This window comes from Balaenoptera acutorostrata, chromosome 16 (genome assembly GCF_949987535.1).
Source record: "Balaenoptera acutorostrata chromosome 16, mBalAcu1.1, whole genome shotgun sequence".
In the NCBI taxonomy this organism is placed as follows: Eukaryota; Metazoa; Chordata; class Mammalia; order Artiodactyla; family Balaenopteridae; genus Balaenoptera; species Balaenoptera acutorostrata.
Genome location: NC_080079.1, coordinates 72,919,013 through 72,945,257, shown reverse-complemented (window position 1 = coordinate 72,945,257; position 26,245 = coordinate 72,919,013). Strand labels below are relative to the sequence as shown.

At 40.6% G+C, this 26,245-nt stretch overlaps 1 protein-coding gene across 10 annotated transcripts in view; it reads left to right on the top strand.

The window, feature by feature from the left end:
- TTC13 (tetratricopeptide repeat domain 13) overlaps positions 1–26,245 on the top strand; it is a 69,131-nt gene that overhangs the window by 1,427 nt on the left and 41,459 nt on the right. For all 10 annotated transcript variants that reach the window (XM_057531087.1, XM_057531085.1, XM_057531083.1 and 7 more), the window contains exons 2-4: positions 15,169–15,263; positions 19,112–19,187; positions 22,438–22,508. In XM_057531087.1, coding sequence (XP_057387070.1) covers positions 15,169–15,263; positions 19,112–19,187; positions 22,438–22,508 — 242 coding nt within the window. The remainder of the gene's footprint in view (positions 1–15,168; positions 15,264–19,111; positions 19,188–22,437; positions 22,509–26,245) is intronic.

Below are 26,245 nucleotides of genomic sequence, written 5' to 3'. Positions count from 1 at the left end.
GTGACTTCTGTATTTGGAAGTAAGCCGTGCCTGGTAACAGCATGAATGGCACGGCCGGCACTGCACAGTGGAGAGAGAATGGCTTTTACCTCTGTCACTTTCTGTGACTCTGAGCAGGTTAATTGCCTGTCTTTGCAGAATTGCCTCCTCTGTAAATTGAAGACACTGTTCCCTGACTCCAGGGTTTTATTTTCTTCCCAAGGATGCTGTGAGGGAAATGGGAAATCGCGATCGTACAGGTACGCAGGTGCCTGCTGCGTGTCCTGTGCTGTTGTGACAGCTTTAGGTTGGTTAGGCAATACTCTTAGCCTGTCAGAGCGCTGGTAACGACATCATTGGATGCTAGCTCCTTTTTCCAGAGGGGAAAACTGAGGCACAGTGAAATCATCACTTTCCTGAGGGCCCACAGCTGGAAGGCGAGGAGCCCAGGTGGTCAGACTCCAGACGACATTTGTCTGAAACACTCAGTGGTTATAGTTAGGGAAAAAACATCTGTAATATTTACAAGCATATAGTAGGTAGCGTGTAAATCCTCCTTTCCTTTCCCTCCTATATTCACGTGTTGCTCACTGGGTAAAGGAGACCCAGATTCTAGGCGATGAAAGAGACAGATTATGAAATCAATTGATATTATTGATATCGGTGGTTCATTTCACTGTGTAGCACCAGGCTTACGCCAATGGTTAAGAGTCCTCGTCTGAGCCACCTCTGACTTGTATTATGCTTTTCACCCAAATAATGATAAATGTAGGTTTTCAGAACCAGGGCGTTTGGAGGAATCCTGTTCAGCCTCCGTTCCCTCACGTATGGAGACCATTATCTAATGTTCTCTGCTTCAGAGGATGAACACTGTATTATGAAGCTTGAAGCATCATTTATTTAAATGTTTCAGTAACCCTCCATGTAGTACTTATTTTCTTAGTTTAGAATGAAAAACGTGCTGTTGAAAATCGGTGACACGTCTTCCAGGCAGCCTTCCCTGGGCTGACATGAGTGTCCCAATAGCTGCCGACAGGTGCTGAAGTGGCTTTGCTGCTCCTGCTGTCACCTCAGGAAATGATTCCCAGGGTCAACTGCTTATGCTACTTGGGTCTCCAGGTGTTCCCCTTAGCTTTGCTGGCTGCAGTGTGTGACAAAAGCCGTCTCTTTTGTGGTAGAAACTCACCCACGTGTCTCTTATTTCTCCTTCCTTGTCCTAGACAGCCAGGTAGAAGCAAGTGAAACCCGCCTCAGCCCCTCTCTGTTCCAGGAAGAACAGCAATTCAGGATTTACAACGAGCCAGATTGTAGCCTGAGGGGCTCATGCTCTGCATCCAGAGCCCCCGTATGATCAGCATTAGGGTCTAAGCAAGTGCCAGGATCCAGAACCAATCAGTTATTCAGAATCAAGCCCTGCCCTCACCAGCTATTAATCACGTCACTGTCGCTGCTGGCTCATCCAGCGCAAGCCTCTCCAAATCAAGCCAGCCCCTATTCAGAGGGCAGCCGCGGCTGCACGGCCACTTTGCAGAAGCCTTCCCCCCGCTTTGGGGTATAAATGACTGAGCTGATGCCTGCGTGGGTCTGCATCTGCACACCTTCAGGTGAGCTGGTATGTATCCTCTTAAGGCAGAACCTCCAGTGATTGTAGGGCCGAAGAGAACAAATTGGGAGCTGTCTGGACAGCACAATGGCAGCGGCCGGAATCCGGGCCGCAGGGAGCAGCCTCGGGGCCCAGCTGCCCAGACGACAAGCACGGGTGATCTCAGTGCCACGGACCTCAGCCCGGCTTTCCTGTCCCCCAGCCCCCCTTCAGCCTTTTCTCCTCTAGCGCGTTTTTACATTTCGCTTTTTATTTGAAAAGCATGTGTAACCACAGACTTGTGATATTCTGTTTTCCCGTGGTGAAAATTACCTTGCTCTTTTAAAAACACGAACACTGTAATGTACATATTTTTCAAATAAAAGTAAATGTTCCCTCCCTTCCTTGTTATCTTTGCCCTGCTTGTAGTTTGGAACTGTGGGAAGCAATAAGGAACAGAAGTTTTCCCCTGATTCTTTCCCTCGGTTTTATCCTTGTCAAGACTGCATCCTTATTTCACACAGTACTTGACACTGAAGTAGGTACTGTTTTTGTCTCCATTTTGTGTAAGGGGAAACTGAGGCAAAGAGAAGTTAAGAATGGTCACACAGTAGAGGGTCGAGCCAGGATTTGAACCTGGCTTCCCGACCGTTTGTGAACTTCCCGTCAGTAATATTTGCGTGTTAGTATAATTTCTTACTAATATAATTGACAAAGTCCTATGCCCTTAAGCTTTGTTTGTTGCAAGTTATAGTCTTAGGTAACTTGTTCTAGAATTTTCTGTTTACATTATGTGCAAGGATGCTCCACTGAACTTAATACTTGAACCATAGAGGGCACTGGATCTGTTCTTTTTTTTTTTTTTAGGATTTATTTATTATTTATTTTTTTATTTTATTTACTTTGGCTGTGTCGGGTCTTCGTTGCAGCATGTGGGATCTCTGTCGAGGCATGTGGGATCTTTCATTGTGGTGTGTGGGCTCTTCATTCTGGTGCGTGGGCTTCTCTCTGGTTGCGGCGTGTGGGTTTTCTCTTCTCTAGTTGTGGAGCGCAGGCTCCAGGGCGCGTGGGCTCTGTAGTTTGCGACACGCAGGCTCTCTAGTTGAGGCACGCGGGCTCAGTAGTTGTGGCACACGGGCTTAGTTACCCCGCAGCACATGGGATCTTGGTAGCCTGACCAGGGATCGCACCTGCGTCCCTTGCATTACAAGGCGGATTCTTTATTACTGGACCACGAGGGAAGTCCCTGGATCTGGTCTTTAACTGAAAACCTGTTTGTGTGCCTCCTAGATTCTACTCAGTGTTGTAGACCCTGGGGTTACAGCATGGTCGGCTGAGTTCCTCAGTGGAGCCTGTGTTCTGGTGGGGGAAGGAGCAGCGTGCAGCAGCCCTGGTGATAAGCGCCTTTAGGAATAGAGTGGTGTGGGGATGCTTCTTTGAGAGGTGGCCTGGGAAGGCCTCTGCTAAGGTGACACGAGCAGAGACCCGGATGGAGTGAGGCTTAGAGAGAGAGCTTAGCCATATCTTAATTTGACCCCCTGATGTCACAGATCTGGTAAAGTAAGGTCTAGTTAAGTTGTAACTTGTCCACTGATTCAAGAATTCAGGATTTCTCCTCTGCTGTAACTACCAAAGCTAAGCTGCATCTTATTCCAAGGCAGCATTCGTCTGTATTAAATATGTCTTTATGGGTTCTTTACAGATGGTCCACCTGTATTTTAGTTCAAACATATGCATTTCTAGTACTTGTTTCAAAAATACTTTTGTTTTCCTTATTTGAAAATGTATTAATAAGAACTGAATTTATGTGTTTTTCTCTCTTTTTTTTTAACTGCCTTCTTGAGAGTTTTTTGTCTGCTCCTAGGTGAGGTAGTTTTGTACTTGATGTCTTTGTGGTCGTTTTCATCTAACTGGTGACATTAGCACTATCCATGCTTAATGCCTCAGTCCAGTTCAATGATTAATTTGCAACCTGAAGTACTTTTCTTTAGTTTGTTGAAATTAACAATCCCAGATTTGAGTTTATTTCATTTTCCCACTGTTCTTTGTGGAGAAGGGAACATTTGTGTCTGTCCCATTTGGGAGCTTTAACTGCCAGAAAAACAAGGAAGTAGCTGTGAACCTAGCTCTGTGTTTTTGACAAAGTCAGTCAGACTTGAAGAGATTTTCAGTATTTATGGTCTCTCTCTTAACTGAGGAATTGGTTATTTAAATACATGAAATCGGTCTTATTGTTCACAGCCTTAAATTACTGCTGTGTCTTAGAGGTGGTAAGGAATCAATAGAGGGAAACGTCTATAATGAGAGCTGTTTCCTCTTTTGCTCTGGCTGCGGGGAAGTTAAGAGCCAAGTTTTTTATGCTCAGTTACGGCAGCTGTGGTAACCCTTACTGTTAGTGTATTTGCTTGATCCTTTTTCCCCTTGGCCCTGATTTTCTGCGTTAGTTATCATACACAGTTTTGTGGCAGATCTCTTCTGATCTTTTCAAGGCATACACAGTAAATTTGACAGTGTAAAGGAGCTAGCTTATTTTGAGCACAGAGACTGAGGCACAGAGTGATGAAGAGATTAATGTATTGTTAGCCCAACCAGCCCAGACGACTGATCACTGGGAGGGTGAACAGCATTTTTCAGAAAGTCATCTGATTTAGGGGTGGCTCTTTGTCGTGAGAGCCCTAGGAAGCTGATAGCCCATGGTATTTGCATACTCGTTAGCTTCTTCCTGTAGATTATGTTGTCGTTAAGAATTACATTTACCTTTTACAAGTTTCTGTGCACTGGTAGATGTGTTCAGCTTTGGGTGACAGAGGTTAATTTTTTACCCCTCTGGATGAGGGCAAAAGATTTGTGGCCTGGGTTTTTAAACCTACCTACGTGGAGCATACTACAGGAAGTGGCAGAGTACTTTCTGTATAAAAACTTTTCAAGGAGTCTCTTTTACAGCCTATAGAGACAGCTTGGCTTCTTTGCACTCAATAGATACTGGCCTGACTGACCAACTTATAAAGCATCCCCTTTTCACAGTGTAGTGTTTTAAAGAGGTCATCTTATCTTTTTGTTTGGGCTTGTTATCTTGCAGATAGAATAAGTACAAAATTTATTCAAGTAACAGAATTTTAATACTTTTCACTTCGGGTTAATGCTTTCCAACATCTTCCTTCTGCTGTCTTTTTAAATTTTTACTCTTTATTGAAATATGACATATGCAGAAAAATGTGTGCATCACAAGTGTAAAGCTCCATACATTTTCGCAAACTGAGTAACGCGTGTAACCGGAAAGAACCCCAAATCAATAACTTCTATCTGTTTTTAAGCATGCTAATAAACTCTTATTCTACGTCACCCTTGTTTCATCGGGAAATATTTGCTGTGGCGTCATTTCTGCCTCAGGAACCGGCACAGTGCATAGACTCTGCTCAGGTGCTGGCGTTCTTCACACAGGTACCCGGGGGGTCCTGTGTCAGGTGGTCTGTCCTCCGCCTGGCACGGCTTCTGCACGAAAGACCAGTGGACTTCTCTTGTGACTTTTTCCTGCCTGTGTCTGGAGTGTTCTAAGTGACACTGTGTTTCCTTGTCTCTAACGGTTTCACATCACTGCCTAGATCTGCTTCAGCTTTCCCAGTAGAGCTCATGATGTCAGTGCGTGTGGGCTTATGCGAAAGTCTTCAGCGCTTCAGAGCGCGCGCCACCCTGAGCCTGCGATGCATTTTCAGCGCGCAGTGTATAGCCCCAGGCTACGTGAGCAGCCGTTGCGGGTAAGGCCCGCTGCCCAGTACGCTGGCGGCGGCACCTGCCATCCTCTTCTGTTCCTGGATCGGCGCCCCGTAACTTGCTTCCATGCTTCCTTTTCCATTCTGTGCAGCTGACCAACTCCGTTTCTTTTGGTTTTATACATTGTTTACAAGTACTTTACTTTTATGTGAGTTAATACAGCTTCAGTCAAATTATATTCATGTTTTGCTAGAAAGCCGTTCTGTCTCTTTTAAGATGGCTTTTGCAGATCCTTGTTCTAGAGGACTAGTTATATGTTGACTTTATAATCTAATTCTCAGTGGGCAGCCTCTATTTTCAAGTTGTTTTATGATAACGTACACATCTCAGGTACTGATGAATAGTATTTTATTAGAACAGAAGAAGCATATAAATTCTTCAGAGGAGAATTTTCCCTGTTATTACTTTTCCTGTTATTACATTCTAAAGGAAAAGTACCACCTGGGACCATCCAGCAAGGTAATCTACAACCTCCTTGTTACTGAACCGAACTTGAGTCTGCACGCCCACAGCACCGCAAAGCCAGTCTGCTGACGCCGGGCTGTGGTGAAGGAAAGTTCAATGATTATTTGCAGGGCACCAAGCCAGGAGGGCTGGCAGCTGATTCTCAAAAAGTCCAAACTCCCCGATGGCTTTCAGGGAAGGGTTTTAAAGGCAACATTTGGGGTGAGAGTTGTAGCCTGTGGACTTTCTTCTGATTGGTTGGTGGTGAGGAAATAAGGTAATGTTTTGGGGATCTTAATCATCAAGGTTCTGGTTCCAACCAGTCTGGGATCTACAGGCTTGTGATCAGCAGGTAGTCGCCGCCCTCCACCTGGGTGGGGTCTTAGTTTCTGCCGAACAACTCCAAGATACGCATCAGATGTTTATCGTCCTTTAGGAGGAACTAGGACTTTTATCGGGGAACTATTGTTTAAGCTACCATTAACGTTTTTTGCTTGACTGCTTTTCCTTACTTTCTGCATTCCCTCACTTCCCTAATTGGTAACTGCTTGAGTCTGCTCTTTGGAACTCAGGGAAGACCTAGGAGACTAAAGCCTTTTTCCACAAACAAAAAACAGGTGACATGGAGGGGCTTTGGTACCCGGGAGGACTCCACAGGGGTCAACCCTCCTCCCACCCCCACCTTTTCTCTGATACTCCTCAATCTTGAGGGGAACAGGGAGCAGGATAAGAAAGAGAATAAAGTTTTGGATAGAAAGGTTAATCATGAACTTGACAGGGCAGCTCGGTTTCAGGGGGCCCTAGCTTCACCCTCAATAGTGGTTGTCTTACAAATGCAGAAACTGATAAAAGCAAAGTTTCTTGGGTTTTAAGCTCTGAAATATATATCACGTTAAACTTAGTCATGGCTGTTCTCAGATGTACTTGAGAGAAGGAATCTTTTTGTTCATTTTTTATATGTGTTTTATACCTGCATATCTGTGCAAAAACGCTTTTACCAGAATTACTCATTAAAGTCCAGTTATTGACCAAAAAAAAAAAAAAAAAAAAGCAAAGGCACTACAAGTTGATGCCGTGTAGCACCTCCTTGACCTTCAGGGAGCTCCTCCAGCCACGGTAATGCGGTCTGCTCTTCCTGGGTTTACCCTACACCTGGGACCAGATTTGTCGATAAATATCTGGCGCTTGACTTCCAAGTTCTGGCTCCTCCATGGGAAAAGTCCAGTCATCCTTGTGTTCAGGTGAGCCTGGCCCACCGTCTGTTATACCTAGAGCCAGGCGGTCAAGTGATGAGCACAGAAGCGGCTGTGGAATTCCTTATGAAACATTTTCCTTCGGGGAAACACAAGCTTTCAGTCAGTTTTCCCTTGCAGGACAGGAACGTGTGACAGACGCATGCTCCTTTCAGTGACACCTCCTCTTCTCTCCTCTTCTCAGCAGGAGGCCATCCTCTCCTCTTATTTGATTGAGAACTTCCACGCTTTCCCACCATTCTAGCTGTCAGCCCGCCCACAGCTGTACTGATAGCCTTTGCCTGCAGTCCTGTCTCCTTGGAGGACTCGTGGCTTCTGCCTGGTGCAGCGCCCATCTTGAAAAAACAGGCAATGAAGACAGGACCACCGAGTCCTTCCAGCCACCACCTCATCTCTCTGTTCCCTTTTACAGCAGAATTCCTCAGAGAAGATGTTTATATACACTGTCTCAATGTCCTACAGTCAGCTCCTGTCTCTCCACCAGAGATGCTCTTCTTAAAGTCAGCTGTGTGTAAGGTTGAGGGGGAGAAGAAAGAAGTTGGATGGCATTGCTGTAGTAGACTATTAACAGGACCCCGCTTCGGCAGAATGAGCGGTGACAAATGTGCCGTGTGCCCCTATCGATGGGGTGTCCTAGAGCGCATCTGTGGCGAATCTTCGCTTCATTGTTTCTTCATTTGTGTGACCTTAAACGTGTCCATTAACATTGAGCATCATTCCCCACATGTACAGTGAGCCCAAGGTATGTTCCACCAGCCTCAGAGAATGGAGGACCAAAAGAAATAATGTCTGTGAAAGTATTTTGACATCTGTAAAGTACTGTGAAGGCCAAAATAAACTTCAGGAAAGCAGGAAGAAGAAATTTACAAGAAAACCCCAGCAATTTTAGCCTAGATGTATATACTAACATTTAACAATCATTCTGTGAACTGTGGGCATTACGTCTATTCCTCACAGTTGCCCTAAGAGGGTATGTGGTGGTAGTTATTCCTGTTTTACAGATGAGGAGACTGAGGCTAGGAGAAACTAAAGGACTTGCCCAAAGTCAAACAGCCAGCTAGGCATCTAATCTGAGTCAGTCTGGTACCACAGCCTGTGCTCTGAACCCCTCTGTTACTTTGCTGCAGAACTAATTAATTACATCTGAAGTCAGGGAAAGAGGAGCTTTAAGTAGAAGAGCTGGTTGTCTGAAAATAACGAGTAAAGTTCAGACAGTCATCTAGCAAGGGTAATCAAGAAAAATGAGAAGAAACAAATACAGCCGACCCTTAAACAGCACGGGTTTGAACTGTGCAGGTTCACTTTTACATGGATTTTTTTCAGTAGGAGATACTACAGTGCTGCACGATCTGTGTTTGGTGAATCTTCAGTGGTGCAGCTGCGGATTCGGGGGGCTGACTACAAGTTATACGCAGATTTTCAACCGCATGGGGGATTGGCACCCCTAACCCCCATGTTGTTCAAGGATCAACTGTATTTGCCTTTAGGAATCCTTATAACTCTCTGTATAGCTTTATGACAAAGATGTAGAACAGTTCAAAGAAATAGGTAGCCCTTTCGAAAAAGGTAGATTATCAAGTTGATTCTCCCTCTGCCTCTTAAATATCTTGTTCCCACCAGGGTCAGCTCTGCTCTTCTCATTAAACTTAAGCTTCCTAAGCTTTCTTAGAGATCCTACCTACATTTCCTGCTTAATCATCTACCATCAGTTAATGATTATCAAATTTATATTCCAGCTCTTTCTCTGGAATTTCCTAACTACATGCAAGACAGCTTCCTGGTTTAGCATCTCACGAGCAATTGCTTAAACCCAGAGTTAGCGCTTTACTTCCCTCTAAAAGCCCTCTTTCTCTTAGACTCCCCACTTCAGTTAGGGGCACTGCCCCTTTCTAGCTGCACACACGGGAAACAGTGCCTCTTTCCTCTTCCTGTGCCCAATTTTCTCAAAGGCCTGTCCTTTTTCCTTCATATCTCTTTAGACTCTGGCCCCGTGTTTTGACCCAGTGGCCTCTGCCTGTGTTGGGACTTTCCTGTTTTGTAACTGGCCATGGCTTCCACCTGGCCTCTCTGCTCCGGTCTCCGGTCCTTCTCTCCCCACTGTCTTTGATCTTTCTTCCTGCTGAAGCTTTCCATGGCATCTTAATACTAAAGAAGAAAGGGAATAAATGAACTGGATACTAAACTTGGGAAACTAGAAGAGGAAATAAAGGAAATTGCAGGACTAAGAAGAACAAAGCCAGAATAAATGAATTAGAAACAGAGCAACAACGGAATGGATCAATAGACCCAAGAGCTGCTTCTTTAAAAAAGAATAAAAGATGAATCTGATAAGGCTAACGTGTAAGTAGGGAGCAGATGCAAATGCGCGTAATGAATGAGGGGGTATGTGCACAACTGTAGCGGCTGTTAGAGTTTAAGAGACAACGGTGCAGAAATCTCTGCTAATAGGTTAAAAATAAGAAGCAGTAGAGAAATATCCAGGAAGATGATGTAGAAGAAAAAGATCAGATCCTGTAATGTGTTTTGAGACTATTTCTGTAGTAATCACGATGAAATGACTCGTATGACCTGAACAAGGAAGAAAACAGACTTTTCCTAATTTCATGGAAATCTGTAGCATTTAAATACAGCTGGTTGGGTTATTATTTTTAGATTAAAGAACAAATTTAACCTCCTGTTCCAGAGAACTCTAGTTACAACTAGAACAAACTATTTTTGTATCACAGACCTTACCAAACCAGCAAAAAACACTGATGCCAGAATCTGATAAAGTTCGGGGGGAGAAAAGAAAGCTATTAACATAGTTATAAAAATCCTAAGTAAAATATTAGTAAACTGAAGCCAGCAAACAAAAGAATAATCTGCCTTGATCAATTAGTTTATTCTAGAAGTACAAAAGGTGGTTCAACTTTTTAAGGAATTGATCACCTTGATAGATCAAAGGAGAGAAATCATGATTATCATAAAGAAATATCCAAAATCACTTGATAAATTTCAGCCAGCTTTCCTGATTTAAAATTTTGGGTAAAGCAAAGAATAGGAGAATTCTTCCTTTATATGGTAAAATACATCGATCTCCACCCTTCCTTTATATGGTAAAATATATCAATCTCAAAATAGGCACATAGAGCAGCTTCCCACTGGATGTTTGTAAATGTTAAATTTAAAAGTATTACTGTCAAAAGTTGAGGAAATTCTGGGTCATCAAATGACATGTTAACATCAGGACTAAGCAGGAGTGCCTTTTATTACTAGTATTATTGAGCACTTTGGGGAGGTTTTGTCCAGTAAAATAAGATGCTAAGTGAGTGTAAATATTAAAAAAGACCTTGATATAATTACGTGTAGATGGCACAGTTATCCGCTGTGTAAATGAAGACATTAATAGAGCTGTTAAAAGTTCAATAATGTGGACAGATGAAATCTTCAGTTCTAGTCAGCTAAGAAGGCAAAAGATTGACAATGTGCTGTGTTTCTGCCTGGGCCACTCTCCCAATCCTGCCAGCCTGCCATGGACCTTCACCTGTTAAGTCCTTAACCTCGCTTAGATCTGCCTTCACTCTTTCATGGCAGACAGCCAACCAACACCTCCATTGCTTTGCTGGAGGGTGGCCTTTTGCAAATTGCTTAGGCTGTCTGCCTCATTTTCCTCTTCTTTAAAATGGGGATTGGAAGGGTGCCTATACATGGTGACTATATCGGTATTAGCTGATGTTACTTGGTCCTCTGGAAGCTTTTCCTGAGCGCACACACCTCTTCTCCTGATTATGCTCTAGGTCATGACTCTTAAACTGTTGCATTCTGACATATTTTTATGTGGCTCTGATTGCTGTCAGCTTCCCCACTGAATGCTATATACAAGGACTGGGGTCATTTATGGTTTTAACGACCATTGAGGCTAAGGCCATGACTGGAACATAGTAGATGCTCAACAAATAATAGATTCAACCACCGATGAATCTGTGGTTATCAAGCGATTTTTTTTTTTTAAGATCACAACAGACTTGAACGTGTACATCCTGTATAAAAATTATAAAATTCCACATAGGTTAAGAAAAGATTAAATTTTGTAAAGAAGTCAGGTGTTTCTCCCCTCATTAATCTACAATTTTAATGCAATTCCGATAAAAATCATACAGGGCTTTTTGTTTTGGAACCATAACAAAATGACTGAAGTTTATCTGAAGGAAGAATGTTTATCCAAATAGCCAAGAAATTTTTTTAAGAAAAAAGGTGATCAGGCTTTGGTTTTACATTAACATGTATGCACTCATTGTAAGGCTATAGTAATTGAAACAATGATACTGAAGTCAGAATAAACATCATTATAAGGGATTAGAAAGTCTACAAAACAAAACAACAAAATGCAGGTTTATTGTAGAGAATTGAAATTTTATGTCTAAAGTATTAAATTAATGTGATATATAATCTCACCAAGTTTAAATTTAAATAATGTAGAAGAAAATGTAATCATATGGTTAAGTGTTTAGGGCACCTTACAAAACAATGTTGCTCATTCAGTTCTCACAACCTCATGATAACAATAGTAGCAAACATTTTTTGAGCTCCTTCTTTGTGTCAGAAACTATACCACATGCTTTACTTATATTTCCTTATTTAAATCTCACAACCACCCCTGTGATGTAGATAATTTATTACTGACCCTGTTTTACAAATGAAGAAACTGAAGATTGAGGAGGCTAAGTCAGTGGCCAAGAGCTAGAAAGCAGTAGCAGAGAACAGGAATTCAAACCCAGCCGCCTGATTTCAGAATTATCACTCTTAATTGTACACACCAAAATTTTCATGGTGGTTCTCAGCGCGTGGTGGTATTCTAAGTGACTTTTATTTACATTTTGTGATTTTTCTGTATTTTCTACAATGACCGTGAATAACTATTATAATTTTTTAGAAATAAATGTCCATGTAGAGATTGAAGAGTCATCTGTCAGAGCTATTGCAGAAGGTAGATGTAAATCATCTCAAAGATTCCTTTAAAAAAAAGGAGTCTAGAAACGGATTCCAGTGACTATAATGTGTTATAAAGGTGGCATTCAAATTGATAATTTCATAAGTGGTCTTGAGGTTAGAAAGTAGATAATTAGAAATTCTTCTCTAAATCTTAGACCAGAATAGATCAGATGACTTACAAATTAGCAAAGGATATAAGCAATTTACAAAAGAGATACAAATGGCCAATAAACCAAAAGTTTAATCTTACTAGTACTATTTTCAGATTGGAAAAGATTAAGAATGGCACTCCTCTGAGCAGAGGGAAATAGTGGTGTTATATGCTGCGAATGGGAATGAAATTAAGTATTGGGATGGAAATGGAGCAATATATATGGAAAGTCTTAAAATTGTTTACACCCTTTGCCTCAGCAATTACATATGTTATACTTTAGTTTAATTGCCCAGTTATGTAAATTTGCAAAAAATATAGGCCAAGGATACTCATTGAAAGTGTCTGTATTAAGGAAAAAAGAAAGGACATCCTAATTATCCAATGATAGGGGTATGGTTAAGTTCCATGCAATGGAATACTGTGCAGACATTTAAAATTAAGTAAATGTTTGGACTTCCCTGGTGGCACAGTGGTTGAGCATCCACCTGCCAATGCAGGGGATATGGGTTCGAGCCCTATTCTGGGAAGATCCCACATGCCACGGAGCAACTAAGCCCATGCGCCACAACTACTGAGCCTGTGCTCTAGAGCCCGCGAGCCACAACTACTGAGCCCACGTGCCGCAACTACTGAAGCCCGCGCGCCTAGGGCCTGTGATCCGCAACAAGAGAAGCCACCGCAATGAGAAGCCCCCTCACCTCAAGGAAGAGTAGCCCCCGCTCGCCGCAACTAGAGAAAGCCCATGCGCAACAATGAAGACCCAACGCAGCCAAAAATTTAAAAAAAAATTTTTAATTAAAAAAAAAATCAGTACACCTGAAACTAATATTATAAATCAACTATACTTCAATTACAATAAAAAAAATTATGTAGATGTTTATTTATTGAAACTAAAAAGAATTCCATAAAGTGGAGAGATTGTTAGAAGAGAGTACAGCCATGTCTACATAGTGCTTTGCACAGTACTCAACATGTGGTGAGTTCTCAAATGGTACCTTTTTTAAAAGGTAAGGGAGACAGGTTATTGATGAACGTATATCCAACTGCCTATCAACAAGCATTACTGGTTCTTCATTCTTGTCAGACTAAAGCCTTTCTCTGGGTCCATGACTTCCTAGTCTGACCACTCACCTTCCAAACTCATATTTTTTATTCTCCAGCACCAACTCCCTCCTCTAGCTAGGGTGGTCTGCTCACTGCCCCTTTGCATTTGCTTGCCTTTGTGTTTCTGTACGCCACTCATTCTGCCTGGACTATCCATTCCCTTTCTGCCCGCCAGTCTGAACCCATCCATCCTTTAAACCCCGCTGTGCCTTGTGAGACGTAACATTCCAGCTTCAGTCCCTGCTCCCCACCAGGGCTCTTGGATCCATCATGTCCTTCTGTCGTTAGGATACACACGTGTGAGAATTCAGCTAAATTGGTTCACGTGGTTCCCTGAACATAATTTTGTGCTCTTTAATGACTGCTGCCTTAGAGCATATTTAAAAAAATAAGTTGTTGAGGCAAAATTCACGTAATGTAAAATTAACCATGTTCAAGTGAACAGTTCAGTGGCATTTAGTACATTGACCAGGTAGTGCAATTACCTCAAAACATTTCCATCACTCCAAAGTAAACTCCCTTGCCCATCAGGCAGTTTCTCTCCATTCCCTCCTTCAACCGCCAAGGTGCATACTGTGTGGATTTGCCTATTCTGGACATTTCATATAAACAGAATCATACAATATGTGACCTTTTGTGTCTAGTTTCTTTCACTTAGTTTTTGTTTTGGAGGTTCTTCCATGTTGTAATATGTATCAGTACTTCATTCATTTTTTAAAAAATATTTATTTTTGGCTGCGTTGGGTCTTAGTTGCGGCACATGGGATCTTTCGTTGTGGCACGTGGGTTTTCTCTCTCGAGTTGTGGCACACAGGCTCCAGAGCGTGTGGGCTCTGTAGTTGCAGCGCGGGCTCTCTAGTTGTGCCACACGGGCTCAGTAGTTGCGGCGTGCGGCTTCGTTGCCCCGCGGCATGTGGGATCTTAGTTCCCTGACCAGCACTCAAACCCGCGTCGCCTGCATTGGAAGGAAGATTCTCAACCACTGGACCACCAGGGAAGTCCCCACTTCATTCATTTTTAAGGCGGAATAATATTCCACTCTATGTGTATACCACAATTTGTTTATCCGTTTTCTGTTGCTGGACATTTAGGCTGTTTCCACCTTTTGGTTATTGTAAATAGTGCTGCTATGAACATGTGCGTATGTGTGCTTGAGTCCCTGTATTCAAGTTCTTTGGGGTACGTACCTAGGAGTGGAATAGCGGGACCAGGTGGTAATTCTGTCTTTAACTTTTTGAGGAACCAGCCACCTCTACAGTGGCCACACAGTTTTACATCCCCATCAGCATTGCACAAGGGTTCAATTTCTCTGCCTCCTTGCCAGCACTTGTGATTTCCCGTTGAAAAAAAAATTATAGCCATCCTAGTGGGTGTAAAGTGGTACCTCCCTGTGGTTTGATTTGCATTCATTAGTTAATAATGATGTAGAGCATCTTTTCATGTACTCAGTGGCTGTATATCTTCGGAGAGTTGCCGGTTCAAGTCCTTTGCGCATTTTTAAAATGGGGTTGTCTTTTTCTTGTTGAATTTGAGGAGTTTTTAGATATTCTGGATACTAGATCCTTATCACATACCTCTTAACATCAGGTCTTCCTGGCTTGACTTTGTTCCCCTCTTTGTGTTTTTTTTTTAACCTCTGGGAAACGCTGCCACATAGGAGGTATCCCATGAAAGGATCTTTACAGCTGTGTTCACTGTTGTGAGGACAATCACTGATGCGTGTGTGAGATACTTGGAAACTATAAAATGTTACCCAGTTGTAGAGGTGGAAGGCAGGATGCCCCTTTTAGTGTGTTTTACGCTTGTCCTTGTTTTGATTTTGTGGATTCTTCACATTGCAATTCATAGTTAAGCACCTAAGAGCCATAAATCTAAGGTGAGGAGAATAACAAAGACTGTTTGCTTTTCAGAGTCATCCTTTTTGAACTTCCATGACTCCGACTGCGAACCCAAAGGATCACCACCCTGTGACTCTTTGCTTTCCCTCAACACTGAAAAGATTCTGGTATGCATCTTCTATGCCTTCTGTTTCTGTGACCTGAAACATGGTGATACTAGTTCCAAAAGGTGGAGATCGCGTCTGTTTATCAGCTAGGAGCTGAGTCCAGTTGCATAAGATAAAGATTGGTCATCTGGTGTTTAGTCACATTGAATTATTATGTCTTATGAATTGATGGTTGGTCATTCTGGACCTAGGACTCTTTACTTTTAAGTTCCAAGGAATAAAGGAGATCATGGCTGAACCTTATTTCTAGGAGCCTTACGGATTTGAAGGTAGCATATAATCTTATTTTTCCAGCCTTTGCCTGTGTATCTTTTATATCTATGTTTTTTTTATCAGTACCAACTAAACTGTACAAGAGACCTCTCCATTCCAGGGATGAGCACCTGGCACTGTGCCAGGTAACGTGCATCTGCCTATCGTGCTAGCGTGTGTCCCCCTCTGGCCCGGCTGCCTCAAGGTGCCGGGGTATTTTTGTTCACACTTAATTCTGAGAGGCTGTTATTCTTTCAGTGCCCAAGGTTAACATTTTTTCTCCAGGCCTTTTCCTTCAACATCCACATAGATATTCTTGGCTTCTTTTGTTTAAAATTTCCCTTTAGGATACTCTTTTCTTTTCCAGACCAAGCTCTGCCTTGTCATGTAAGAACTACTCAATATGGGTAGAAACTGCAAACTAGAGAATGATCAACTGATTTTACTTAACTCATTGCATAGCCGTCAACATGGTCTATGGAAAAACTTTTGAATTAGACTTGTCCCAAACCAGAATGGGCTAACTTGTGAAGTAGTGAGTTGGCCATCACTGAAAACATTTAAATAGAAACTGGATAATCCCCACCTTGGAGAAGTGATTAGATTCTTAGAGTTATTAGGGACCTTCTTGCTGATAATAATTCAAATATTATCACTATTTGCCTTTCCAGTTTAAGATGGGACTAGCTAGTAACCTATGGGAGAAAGCTTATCAGTCTAGGCCTTTTGTTTTCCCTAGGTTAAAAATATGGAAGTTAAACTCTTCATTTATTCATTCATTTTCCAGATATTTATTTTGCACCTATTTTTGCCAAGCGTTGAGCTAAGTAAGTACTTAGGCAGAGAGTGGTGAGCCAGATAGGCTTGGTCCCAGCACTTAGGGCTCTATAGCTACTAATCAAATAATTATACAAGTAAGCATAGAAGTATAATTGTGCAAATCATACGAAGGAAAAACAAAGGGTCAACATAATCTCCCTTAAGTTAGGGGTATCAGGCAAGGCAGCTTTCAGGAACTGAAACATGAGCAGGGACCTCACAGGTGGATTGGAGTTAGTCTACTAGCAATGTGGGGTTGTGTGTTTAAACTTCCTTGATCATAGCTGCTCCACTCTGTACACAGAAGATATCTATAGATGCAGTATTAGACGTGGGGAAGATTCTTTTTGATCAGGAAATTAATTTGTCCATACTATACTTTTCCTGCCCACTTCTGTTACAAATTTTATTTCTAATATAATAAAAACACTTTAATCAGATACGCTCTTCAGTATATTCTTAATGTTGCTTAGTAAATGATTTCTTCTTTTTATGGGATTTCATTTCTGTTCTCTTCCCATCTTTTTGCGCAAAGGCTTGGCAAATGGTTGCCAAGACCTTCGTTGAATACTGGATGAAATAATAAAAAGTTTTTAAAGTATTAAAAGCGTTGTTTATAGACCCCTTTCCTTGGCTCTAAGCAATTTATTAAGTAGAAAATGTTTTGCACTTCTGTGTTTGTCTGTAAGCAGCTGGTAAAGAGGAAGGACTTGTGTCTGGTCACACCTGGAAGTATGTACAGTGCTGTGCTGCCCTCACGTGTTGTGGAATCTACCACTTCTTAAAGAAGCCGGATGAGGTTCCCATGTGTGGAAGCTCCCAGTTATAGAGCAAAGCAAGAAAGAGCTGACAGAGTTCCCCTCTAGCCATCGAGGTTTTACTGGAAGAAATAAAGTATAAACATTCCCAAAGCAGTAGAATTTTCAGGTGTTTCATTTTGTTTGGGGTCCTGAATGGAATGAGGTGAGAACTGAGTCTCCTGAGATGGGATGCCCTTCTGACCTGTATCTTTTAACTTGTGTTCTAAGTAGAGGTAGCTTATTCTTGACTTGTTTTATAGGCAAACCAAAAACCACTCTGTATCTGGACATCAGTCTTGACTTTAAGAGTGTAGGGAATATAGGTGGAAATACCTGTTACTCTGTTGAGTCAGTGAAGCCCAAGAGACCATGGCTAATGAGTACCAACCATTAGCTAAAGAGCATATCCATCAGTCAGAAGAGTCACCTGTGTAGAATTATTTGGCTGTCATACATGCCTGTAGGCAGCTGTACAATGGATTAACAAAAAGAGGAATTCAAATAATTGAGATGTCACTGGGTTCTGATCGTAAAGTTTTGCCAAAGGCGACATCTTTAGTCTTGTATTATCTTAGCTTTTCCTGTCTATGTGTGTGTACAAGTTTTAATCATATCTTAGGTGAATCTGGTATGAAGTTACCATTTTAATGTGTACCCTGTAGGCTAAGCATATCACAGCTTTGCGTTGACAGTCAAATCTTCTGGCAAAGTGACAGCTGTTTGCATAATCAGACATGATTTGTCTCCAAAACACAATAGAGCCGTCATTTTGTATGTTGGGCCATTGCTGCCTATAAAATCATTCCAATTACTAAGCTCACTTACTTACTTTGTTTTTCCCTAGCTTCCGCTTTTGCTTTAGCTTTTCTGCCAAGTGTGCATATGCGTGTCTGCATATGCATCAAGTAGGGTGGTTATGTTCATGGCCTGCTATGCATTATTTAATAGCATGTCTTGTTTCTTGGTCAGGTTTTGCTGGTCCTATTATGGTGTCATCCCTGTACCACCTATAGCTTTTTTTTTTAAAGATTTTTTTGATGTGGACCATTTTAAAAGTCTTTATTGAATTTGTTACAATATTGCTTCTGTTGTATGTTTTTTTTTGGTTTGTTGGCCACGAGGCATGTGGGATCTTAGCTCCCCAACCAGGGATCGAACCCGGGCCCCTTGCATTGGAAGGCGAAGTCTTAACCACTGGACCCCCAGGGAAGTCCCAACAACCTGTAGCTCTTGCTTCTAAAATATTTTTAGAGTTTAAAAAGCAATATTCTGGGGGACTTCCCTGGTGGCGCAGTGGTTAAGAATCCACCTGCCAATGCAGGGGACACGGGTTCGAGCCCTGGTCTGGGAAGATCCCACATGCCGCAGAGCAGCTAAGCCCATGCACCACAACTACTGAGCCTGTGCTCTAGAGCCTGCGAGCCACAACTACTGAGCCCGCGAGCCACAACTGCTGAAGCCCGCACGCCTAGAGCCCGTGCTCCACAACAAGAGAAGCCACCACAATGAGAAGCCCGAGCACTGCAATGAAGAGTAGGCCCTGCTCGCCACAACTAGAGAAAGCCTGCGCGCAGCAACAAAGACTCAACGCAGTCAGAAATCAATAAATTTATTTTAAAAAATACTCTGTAATCAAGCCACTTTGGAGACCAAACACTAGAATGTGATCTTTGTAACATGATCGATGTCATTGAGTAGTCTGTGGAGGGAGCTTTGAAACAGCTGGGAAGATTAATCCCCATGAAAGTAAAAAGATAGGTGTTCCTGGAAACCGAAAACCACTAGTGATAAGGCGAGGAAGCAAATCAGTTACAGCACAAATTGTGTCCCTGACGTACATGATTGATATGACTTAATGTGAATATTTTCTTGCTTTCATATAAATCAAATATAGCTTTAATTTTTTTAAATACAGGTTTCATGGTAAGTTTCTCTTCATCTGCGATAAGCTAAAATGTATGTTTGTTTTTATTTCAGAGCCAGGCCAAGTCTATTGCCGAACAGAAGAGATTCCCATTTGCTACTGATAATGACAGCACAAATGAAGAGTTAGGTGAGACTTGACTCGGGGGCTATTCCTGGGATATTTGCCTAGAATTTATGATCAGATGCAGATCAGGTAGTCAGGATGGTGAGGCAGAAAGAGCACAGAGCCTGGCTCTGCCAGCACAAGAGGTTTGATCTTGGGTAGGGCATTCAACCCTTGTGAGGGTCTCCGTACTATAAGTCATAAAATAAAAGGTCTGGGTGGAATCCGTAAGGACTGTTCCACGTCTGTGTTTCTATGGAGATTAATAATTATGGTAACGAGTTCTTATGAGCTATTAGCATTCATTAGAAGGTTATTTGTGTGCTGTCACCAAATATGAACAATAGAGAAGTGAAAACAGGAGAGAATCACACCCACTTCAGTCTTCTGTGTAATAAAGTAGCTAGGTTTGAGTTAATTTTACTCATGGGGCCAATCAGTTATTGTTGGGTCTAAGCATGTGGGTGTAGAAAGTTGAGTTCATTCTAATCTGCAAATGGGTCATGCAGTTTGGCTTGTTCAAGGCACGTCTCAAAACGGTCTGGTTTCGCCAGTGTCTGATACGCTCTGGGTGTGTCTCCGTCAGTGCCTGGTCAGCTCACACTTGAAAGAGTGGAAACAAAATTGAATAGAGCACTGAACACTGCAGCTGGACAGATTTCACCTAAGTGCGTGCTCCCGCATGTTGCCTGGTGGCCCAAGGCACCTGCAGAAATTTTTTTCTGTCCAATTTACACATAACCATTTTATCCTTTCTTCTGCCATACGCATTGTATATTAAGACTGAGCACTTCTTGTATTGGCTTCTTTCTTTGTTAGTGCAGATAACTGAGAGTTGACTATTTTGAAAGTATTAATCCCTTTTTGTTTATATTCTTTGAGTGGGCTTTGAGAATTAATTATCCTTTAAGGCATCAGATTTGGTCTCTGTTGTAGTCCTTGGATTCTGTTCAGCCTTATGTTCATTTATTAAATACTGAATTAAGAGCCTAACGTGTGCCAGGCCTGTCCTGTGCTCTAAGAATAATCCTAGTACACCCTGGGATAGGATAGGCCCTGAGCTGGCTTAGGAGCTTTTGAACCTCAGTATTTTTTTTTCTTGGAAAAATGACCTTTGTCAACATACATGTTGTGGGGAGATGTGGAATTGCTGGTTATTAACAATTTCTGGGAGATTCCAGCTCTCCTAGTTTTTTCTTTATGTCTTTGAACTCCCACAACCAAATTTAGATCCTAGTACGAATAGTTATTTATATTTGTCCAAGATTTAGATTACTTTTTAATGCATACTTTTGGGTTTTTCTCAAAAAAATATTTACTTTTAGATGGAAAGATTTGAGAGCTGCATTTGATTTTATTTGAGTGGAGTTCAGTAGGCTAGCCAAGGACGACAATTTTCAACATGTTCCTAAGTATAACATCCGCTAAAGCCGTATTTGTTTTTATGGGTCACTTATTCATTTGTTCATTCAACAGATATTTACTGATTATGGGAAGATAGATAGGAAATTCTGAAAATTTAGATCTGAAAGGAATCTAAGAAAATTTTCTACAGGCTTGTTAAGCAAGACCCAGAGAGTCATGAGAGTGACTGAGGTCCCCGTGGTGACACAGCCAGTGAGTGGCGGGGCCAGAATCTGAGCCCAGATCTTGGCTTTCTAAAGGATCTTCCTACACTCAAAAATGCACAAGTTTATGTTTCAGTCCCTGTTCATCCGATCAAGGAATTCAAGCCATTTTGCAGTCCGGCCCCGTGCACAGTAGTTTCAATGCAGCCCAGATTTTTCTCAGGGTAGCGTGTTGGTGAGGAGGGTGGGTCCTGGAGCCAAGCAGCCTGTTTCCTTTGTCTCACTGCATGCTGTCTTTGGACAGTTTAAATGCTTCATTTCCTTGTCTGCAAATGGGGATGACAGTTGCACCTACCTCACTGCAATTAAGGAGTAAATGGGTTATAATACATGTATATAATTAGGATTGTGCCTGGCACATATTAAGAGTACTGTACATGTAACTATTATTGTTGTTGTTGTTGTTTTTTCTACTAATGCTGCTGATCTCCACCGAAGAGGTCTCTGGTTATCTCCTTGTCTGCTACAACTACCTGAATAGTATCCATTCCCATTATTCTGAATAGGAGTTTGAGCTTAATTGTCTTTTCAAAGAAATTAGGATGGAAACAGTCCTCTTTTCATGTTGAAGAATGCCCCCAAAAGCTCTTGTATTATTATGATACTCGATGTTTCTGAACTTTACTTTTCTCAGGTTAGTTATAAAGAAACTCTGAATCTCATTCTGCATTTAATGTTTTTACTACTTTTTACTGTCAAGGAATTTAAACTCTGAATGACATTAAAAGTTTTAGTTGCCCATCTTCTTGAACACGTAATTATGTCCTTGAATTAGAGGGTTGCATAAAGCTTTTTTTGCAAAGAAATATGATCAAAATAGTATTATATTGAGTTAGGAATACAATTTTTCAGGGATATTTGGGGCTTTAGGGAGTTAGGGCAAATATTATAGATAGAAATGTAATCTAGAATATTAAAATTTATTGGTTTTTTTGACAGGTGAAAAAGTTTAGTCAAAATTTTACCATGTTTTAAGAGATATTCATGGCTCTAATTTCAAAATACCACTTACATAAACAATTTGATTAAAAACTATTTGTGATTTTTAGAGTATATTTTGAGTAGTATCTTGACTATATTTTGAATAGAAGAGCTAGGGAAAAGACTAGTGGTCTCTTGCAGTGGTGTGAATTATATCTACAGTTGAGTATTATATTAATATATATTAATTGGAGCCTCTGTTTTTGTTCTTACTAGGTAATTGGCAGTAAATTCAGCACCTGCAGGAATCGAGATATGTGATGCTATTTGGGTATTTCTTCTAACTTTCACAGTCAAGTCACATTGCCATGTTATATGGATATTATTCAGGCTTATTACTAGCTCTTTTGTATACATAGATAAGAGACATCATAAAGATTATTTGGTATTTGAAAGTGAGTGATGGGCTTAGAAAAAGATAATTACTTCTTGTAGGCAGATGTTTTATAGATGGTTTTAATAATTTAAATCTAGATGGAACTAGACGACTGATTAGCAAGTGCTGAGTGGTAGGAGAATTCAATTACATCTTATTAACTTCTAGGTTTTCTTTAACTGCTTCTAGTCGTTGGAGCTGCCTTTTAAGATTTGGTAAAGAATTTAGTTACCAATTCCAGTCTGAGATCCTTTATTCGTTCCTTTAATGTTTCTGTATTTTTTCATAGCTATTGCATATGTGTTGATTGGCAGTGGTCTCTATGATGAAGCAATAAGACATTTTTCAACAATGCTTCAGGTAATTTTTCTTCTTAATTATATAATTGCAAGTTTATAGTCACGACAAAAATATGGACTTATGCATAGCTAAAGTGCTGCAATAAAACATGGATTTTAAGATTTTACAAGAAAGTAAAGGAAATCAGCCCTGACTGAGCACTTTCTTAGTGCAGGCCTTGTAACATGCTCCCATTTAATCTTTGCAGTATTACTTTATTTTAAAGGAGGAAAATGAGATCTAAAGAGATCAGGCAATTTGCTTGTAATCTCCCCACCATCAGGTGGCAGAGGTGAGATTCAAACCAAGTTTCAAAAAGACAAACGTTAGCTTCCGTTCGTTTTCCTCTCTACCTTGATATCTCCCATGAGATGTGGACACTGGAAATTCTTGGAGTTACGGATGTTTACTCTCCATGCAGGAGTTGATCTGCACACTTAAGTCCACTTGTGGATTTGTTTCTCACCTTAAAGTATAATTATGAGACTCTTCAGTGGAAGTATTGGGCCTCTATTGATTGATGGCTGTGTTAAAATCCGGTACAGACCAAGTGCTTTCATACGGAAGTATAAGAGTTGCATAGGAGACCTGCAATGCAGCCTGACATTGCTGGCTGTGTATCTCGAGTCATGATTTAACTGTACTCTGGTAGATGCCTGGCCATTATCCATTCTCTGTCCAGGAGGGTCAAGTAGAGTTAAAATACCCAAGTTCTCATCTACTCTGCTGCTTACTAGCAAGTTATTTAACCACCTGGATTATGGGCATAATAATAACTACCTCCAAAAATATTCTCATTCAGTTTGAATGAAATATCTTAAAAAGTACTTTACTAGGTGCCTGGCACATAGTAAGTGCTCAGTTAATTTCAGCTATTCAAAGGACCATTCTGGCATATTCATCTGTGCTAATACAGTAAGAGCCAATAGATAGTTTACAATCCAGCAGGCAGACTTAATTTGAAAGTATTATTTTTGAAATTTTTGCTCTGCTTTTGTTTTCTCTTTTTAAACATATGATTAGTTATGTTGACAATTCTATCTTCACTCTCAAATAATCAGTAAGATATTTTTATAGTTATTACTTTAAAGTGCTTAGATCCAAGCGGCTATGTGTTTGAGTGGTCATATGGAATAACATTCTGCAGTGGAGTTTAAAGTACGATGGGTAGATTATAAAGTTTTAAAAATCGCCTTTCTGTTTAACATTGCAGTATTTAAAAAGGTAAGAAAGCGCTTTAACACCCTGGTTTGAAAGGGAGGTTTTGATACATTTATAGGAGCAAATGTCAATTAATTTACAGTAGCCAACAGAAGACAACAGTACAGGCTTGCAGACATATTAGCAATTCATATAACTTTTTGAAAAATATTGTTATCAGTCCAGCTGAAGGCAATATAACAACGTTAAAGAAAAAACTTTAAGTAATAAAAAATTTTCTAATTCTGCCACTCTACCATTATTTAAGTTTATGGCCTTTTCAAAGTATGCATTTGTTTTTTATAATCTGAGCTTATTTTGTATTACTTTTTAACTTAATTTTATAAATGTGTTTCAGTGTTTCTCTACAATCATAATTTTAGTGACTCTATAATATCTCTGTTGTCCATTTACTATTGTAAAACCTATTTTTCTTGCAATTGCGTTCAGAAAGTAGATCAGAGCTTTTCTCTTTGTGCTAAGAAAAGATATTAATATATTGAAGTTTGATATAACATTTTCATCGATCTGCGTTGGGTTGCTTTCGACTGGTAAATTTTTCTTTGAGAATGTGTGGATTATAAGGTTGGACTGGTGATTTTGGCGATTCAAGCCACGATGGGGCAGGAATAGAGGATGGGCTCTCCTTGGGGATGTCTCTCTTCCCCTTTGTTTCGGTGCTTCCCAGCCTCTTCTGCATTATAACACATGTGGAAAATCATATAACACAGTGGAGTAAGCGGGAGCAAATTTAGAGGCATCCAGATAGAGCTTGGTGAAAATCTGCCACATTCTCTTTATGTTATATGACTATGATAAATACAAAATACAAAGGTTTGATATTAAGTGCTAAAATTCTTTTTTAAAATTTTAATGAGAGACCTGATCCTGCTTTTCTGGACATAACTTTTCCATATTAGGCTTTATGTTTGAAACTGATGCACATAATTCCTGCTTAAGAGCTTTTCATTGATTTCTTCAAATTTGTCATAGCCAATCTCATCAAGAAACTGTACAACCACATGGTAGCAAGTGTCCAAAGAATAGTTATTGCTACTTCTCTAATTGACCAAAACTCCTTTTCTCACCATGAATCAGAATTTGCATAAATCAGTCTCTTTATGTTGTATTTTTAAAGTATGACCATTCTTTAAATCTAACTGCTCTTCCTTTTCTTTTATTGGCAAATACAGCAATACTGGGTCTTGCAGTAATGAAACTGATTTTTACCCCAGCAATACTTTCTCGTATCCAGTGTTCAGAATAGTGGTGAAGCGTTTCTGCAAGCGTGGAGGGATGCCAAGTTAGGACTGAACTCAGCGTCACCAGAGGGTCATTTTTTGTCAGTACATGCTATCAGATGTTCACCTGTTCCTTGCAGGACCCTTCCACATGTGCGAAAAACTCTTTATTTTTAAGCCAATAAACATTGTTTAACAAATCTTCAGTGATAACTGTTCACAGACAAGCTTTTCCAGTTTTTTTTAGCTTGTTATCTCCTGACAAAGTGTTTCTCTTGGGCAGCCCGCGAACTCCAGGGTGAAACAGGAGTGCATAGAATCGGACTCCATTCATAGAAAGCTGAAGACAGATGGGGCCATAGGGGCTAGGATTTTATTATATTCACCATTTATATAAGATCATTTAATGTGAAATTTGGATCTATGCATGAGGGCCACTCATATTCCAGAGTGACCTTTTGATGTAAAGCTTTTATACTTTCTTGTGGTCTTAGCTCCAGCATCAGAGAACAAACTTACGGGCTATTTCCCTAATCTTTGTTGTTTCAAACTGTTCCTTTGAATATTTATCCAAGTATGGGTTGTTTGGCATGTCTATTAAAGGAATACAGTGTTCCTTGAGCATCAAGGTTTCCAACAGAGCACAATTTCAAGACTTAATAGATCTGTCCGTCTTCATTGGAACCTCTTGATTTTAAAAGCGTATCAATTAGTATTGTCTCCATGTCAGTGTCCTTGTGTCACTTCCACATGTGTCAGCACTTCTATCATAGTGTTCTTGAAAGTGGGACCCTTTCCTGATGTCTGTGCTGCTTTGATGCTCATGCAGGGCTGGGCGACGTAAGTGCTGTGACAGTGTTATGAGACAGTTGGCCTTTGCTGTTAGTTGTGTGACCTTGAGCTCATCTGATTCTGATCTGATTCTGGTGGAATTGAATTCATGAAAGAACTTTGTTTCTTTTTTACATTAGCAGACAAAGTGTAAAACATTCCTCTGCACATGATCTTGTAACCATCTTTTATGTACATATGTATGTGCGCCTGCCACTTACACAGAACTTAATCCTTGTTACATTGCTGTGCAGTGACGTTTTTTACTTATTTGTCTTTGATCCAGTGACTTTCGAGTTTTAACAAAAAGCCAACCTTGTGGTGGAAAAATAAATATTTTTAAATATTTTTAAAATAAATTTTTAAATAAATTTTAAAATCACTATGTAAATAATATAATGAAGATGGTAAATTAGACTTTTATGGGTTTAAAAAAATTGATTATTTTGAGAATTGAGACATCTAAGTGGACATGATCCAGTAAGA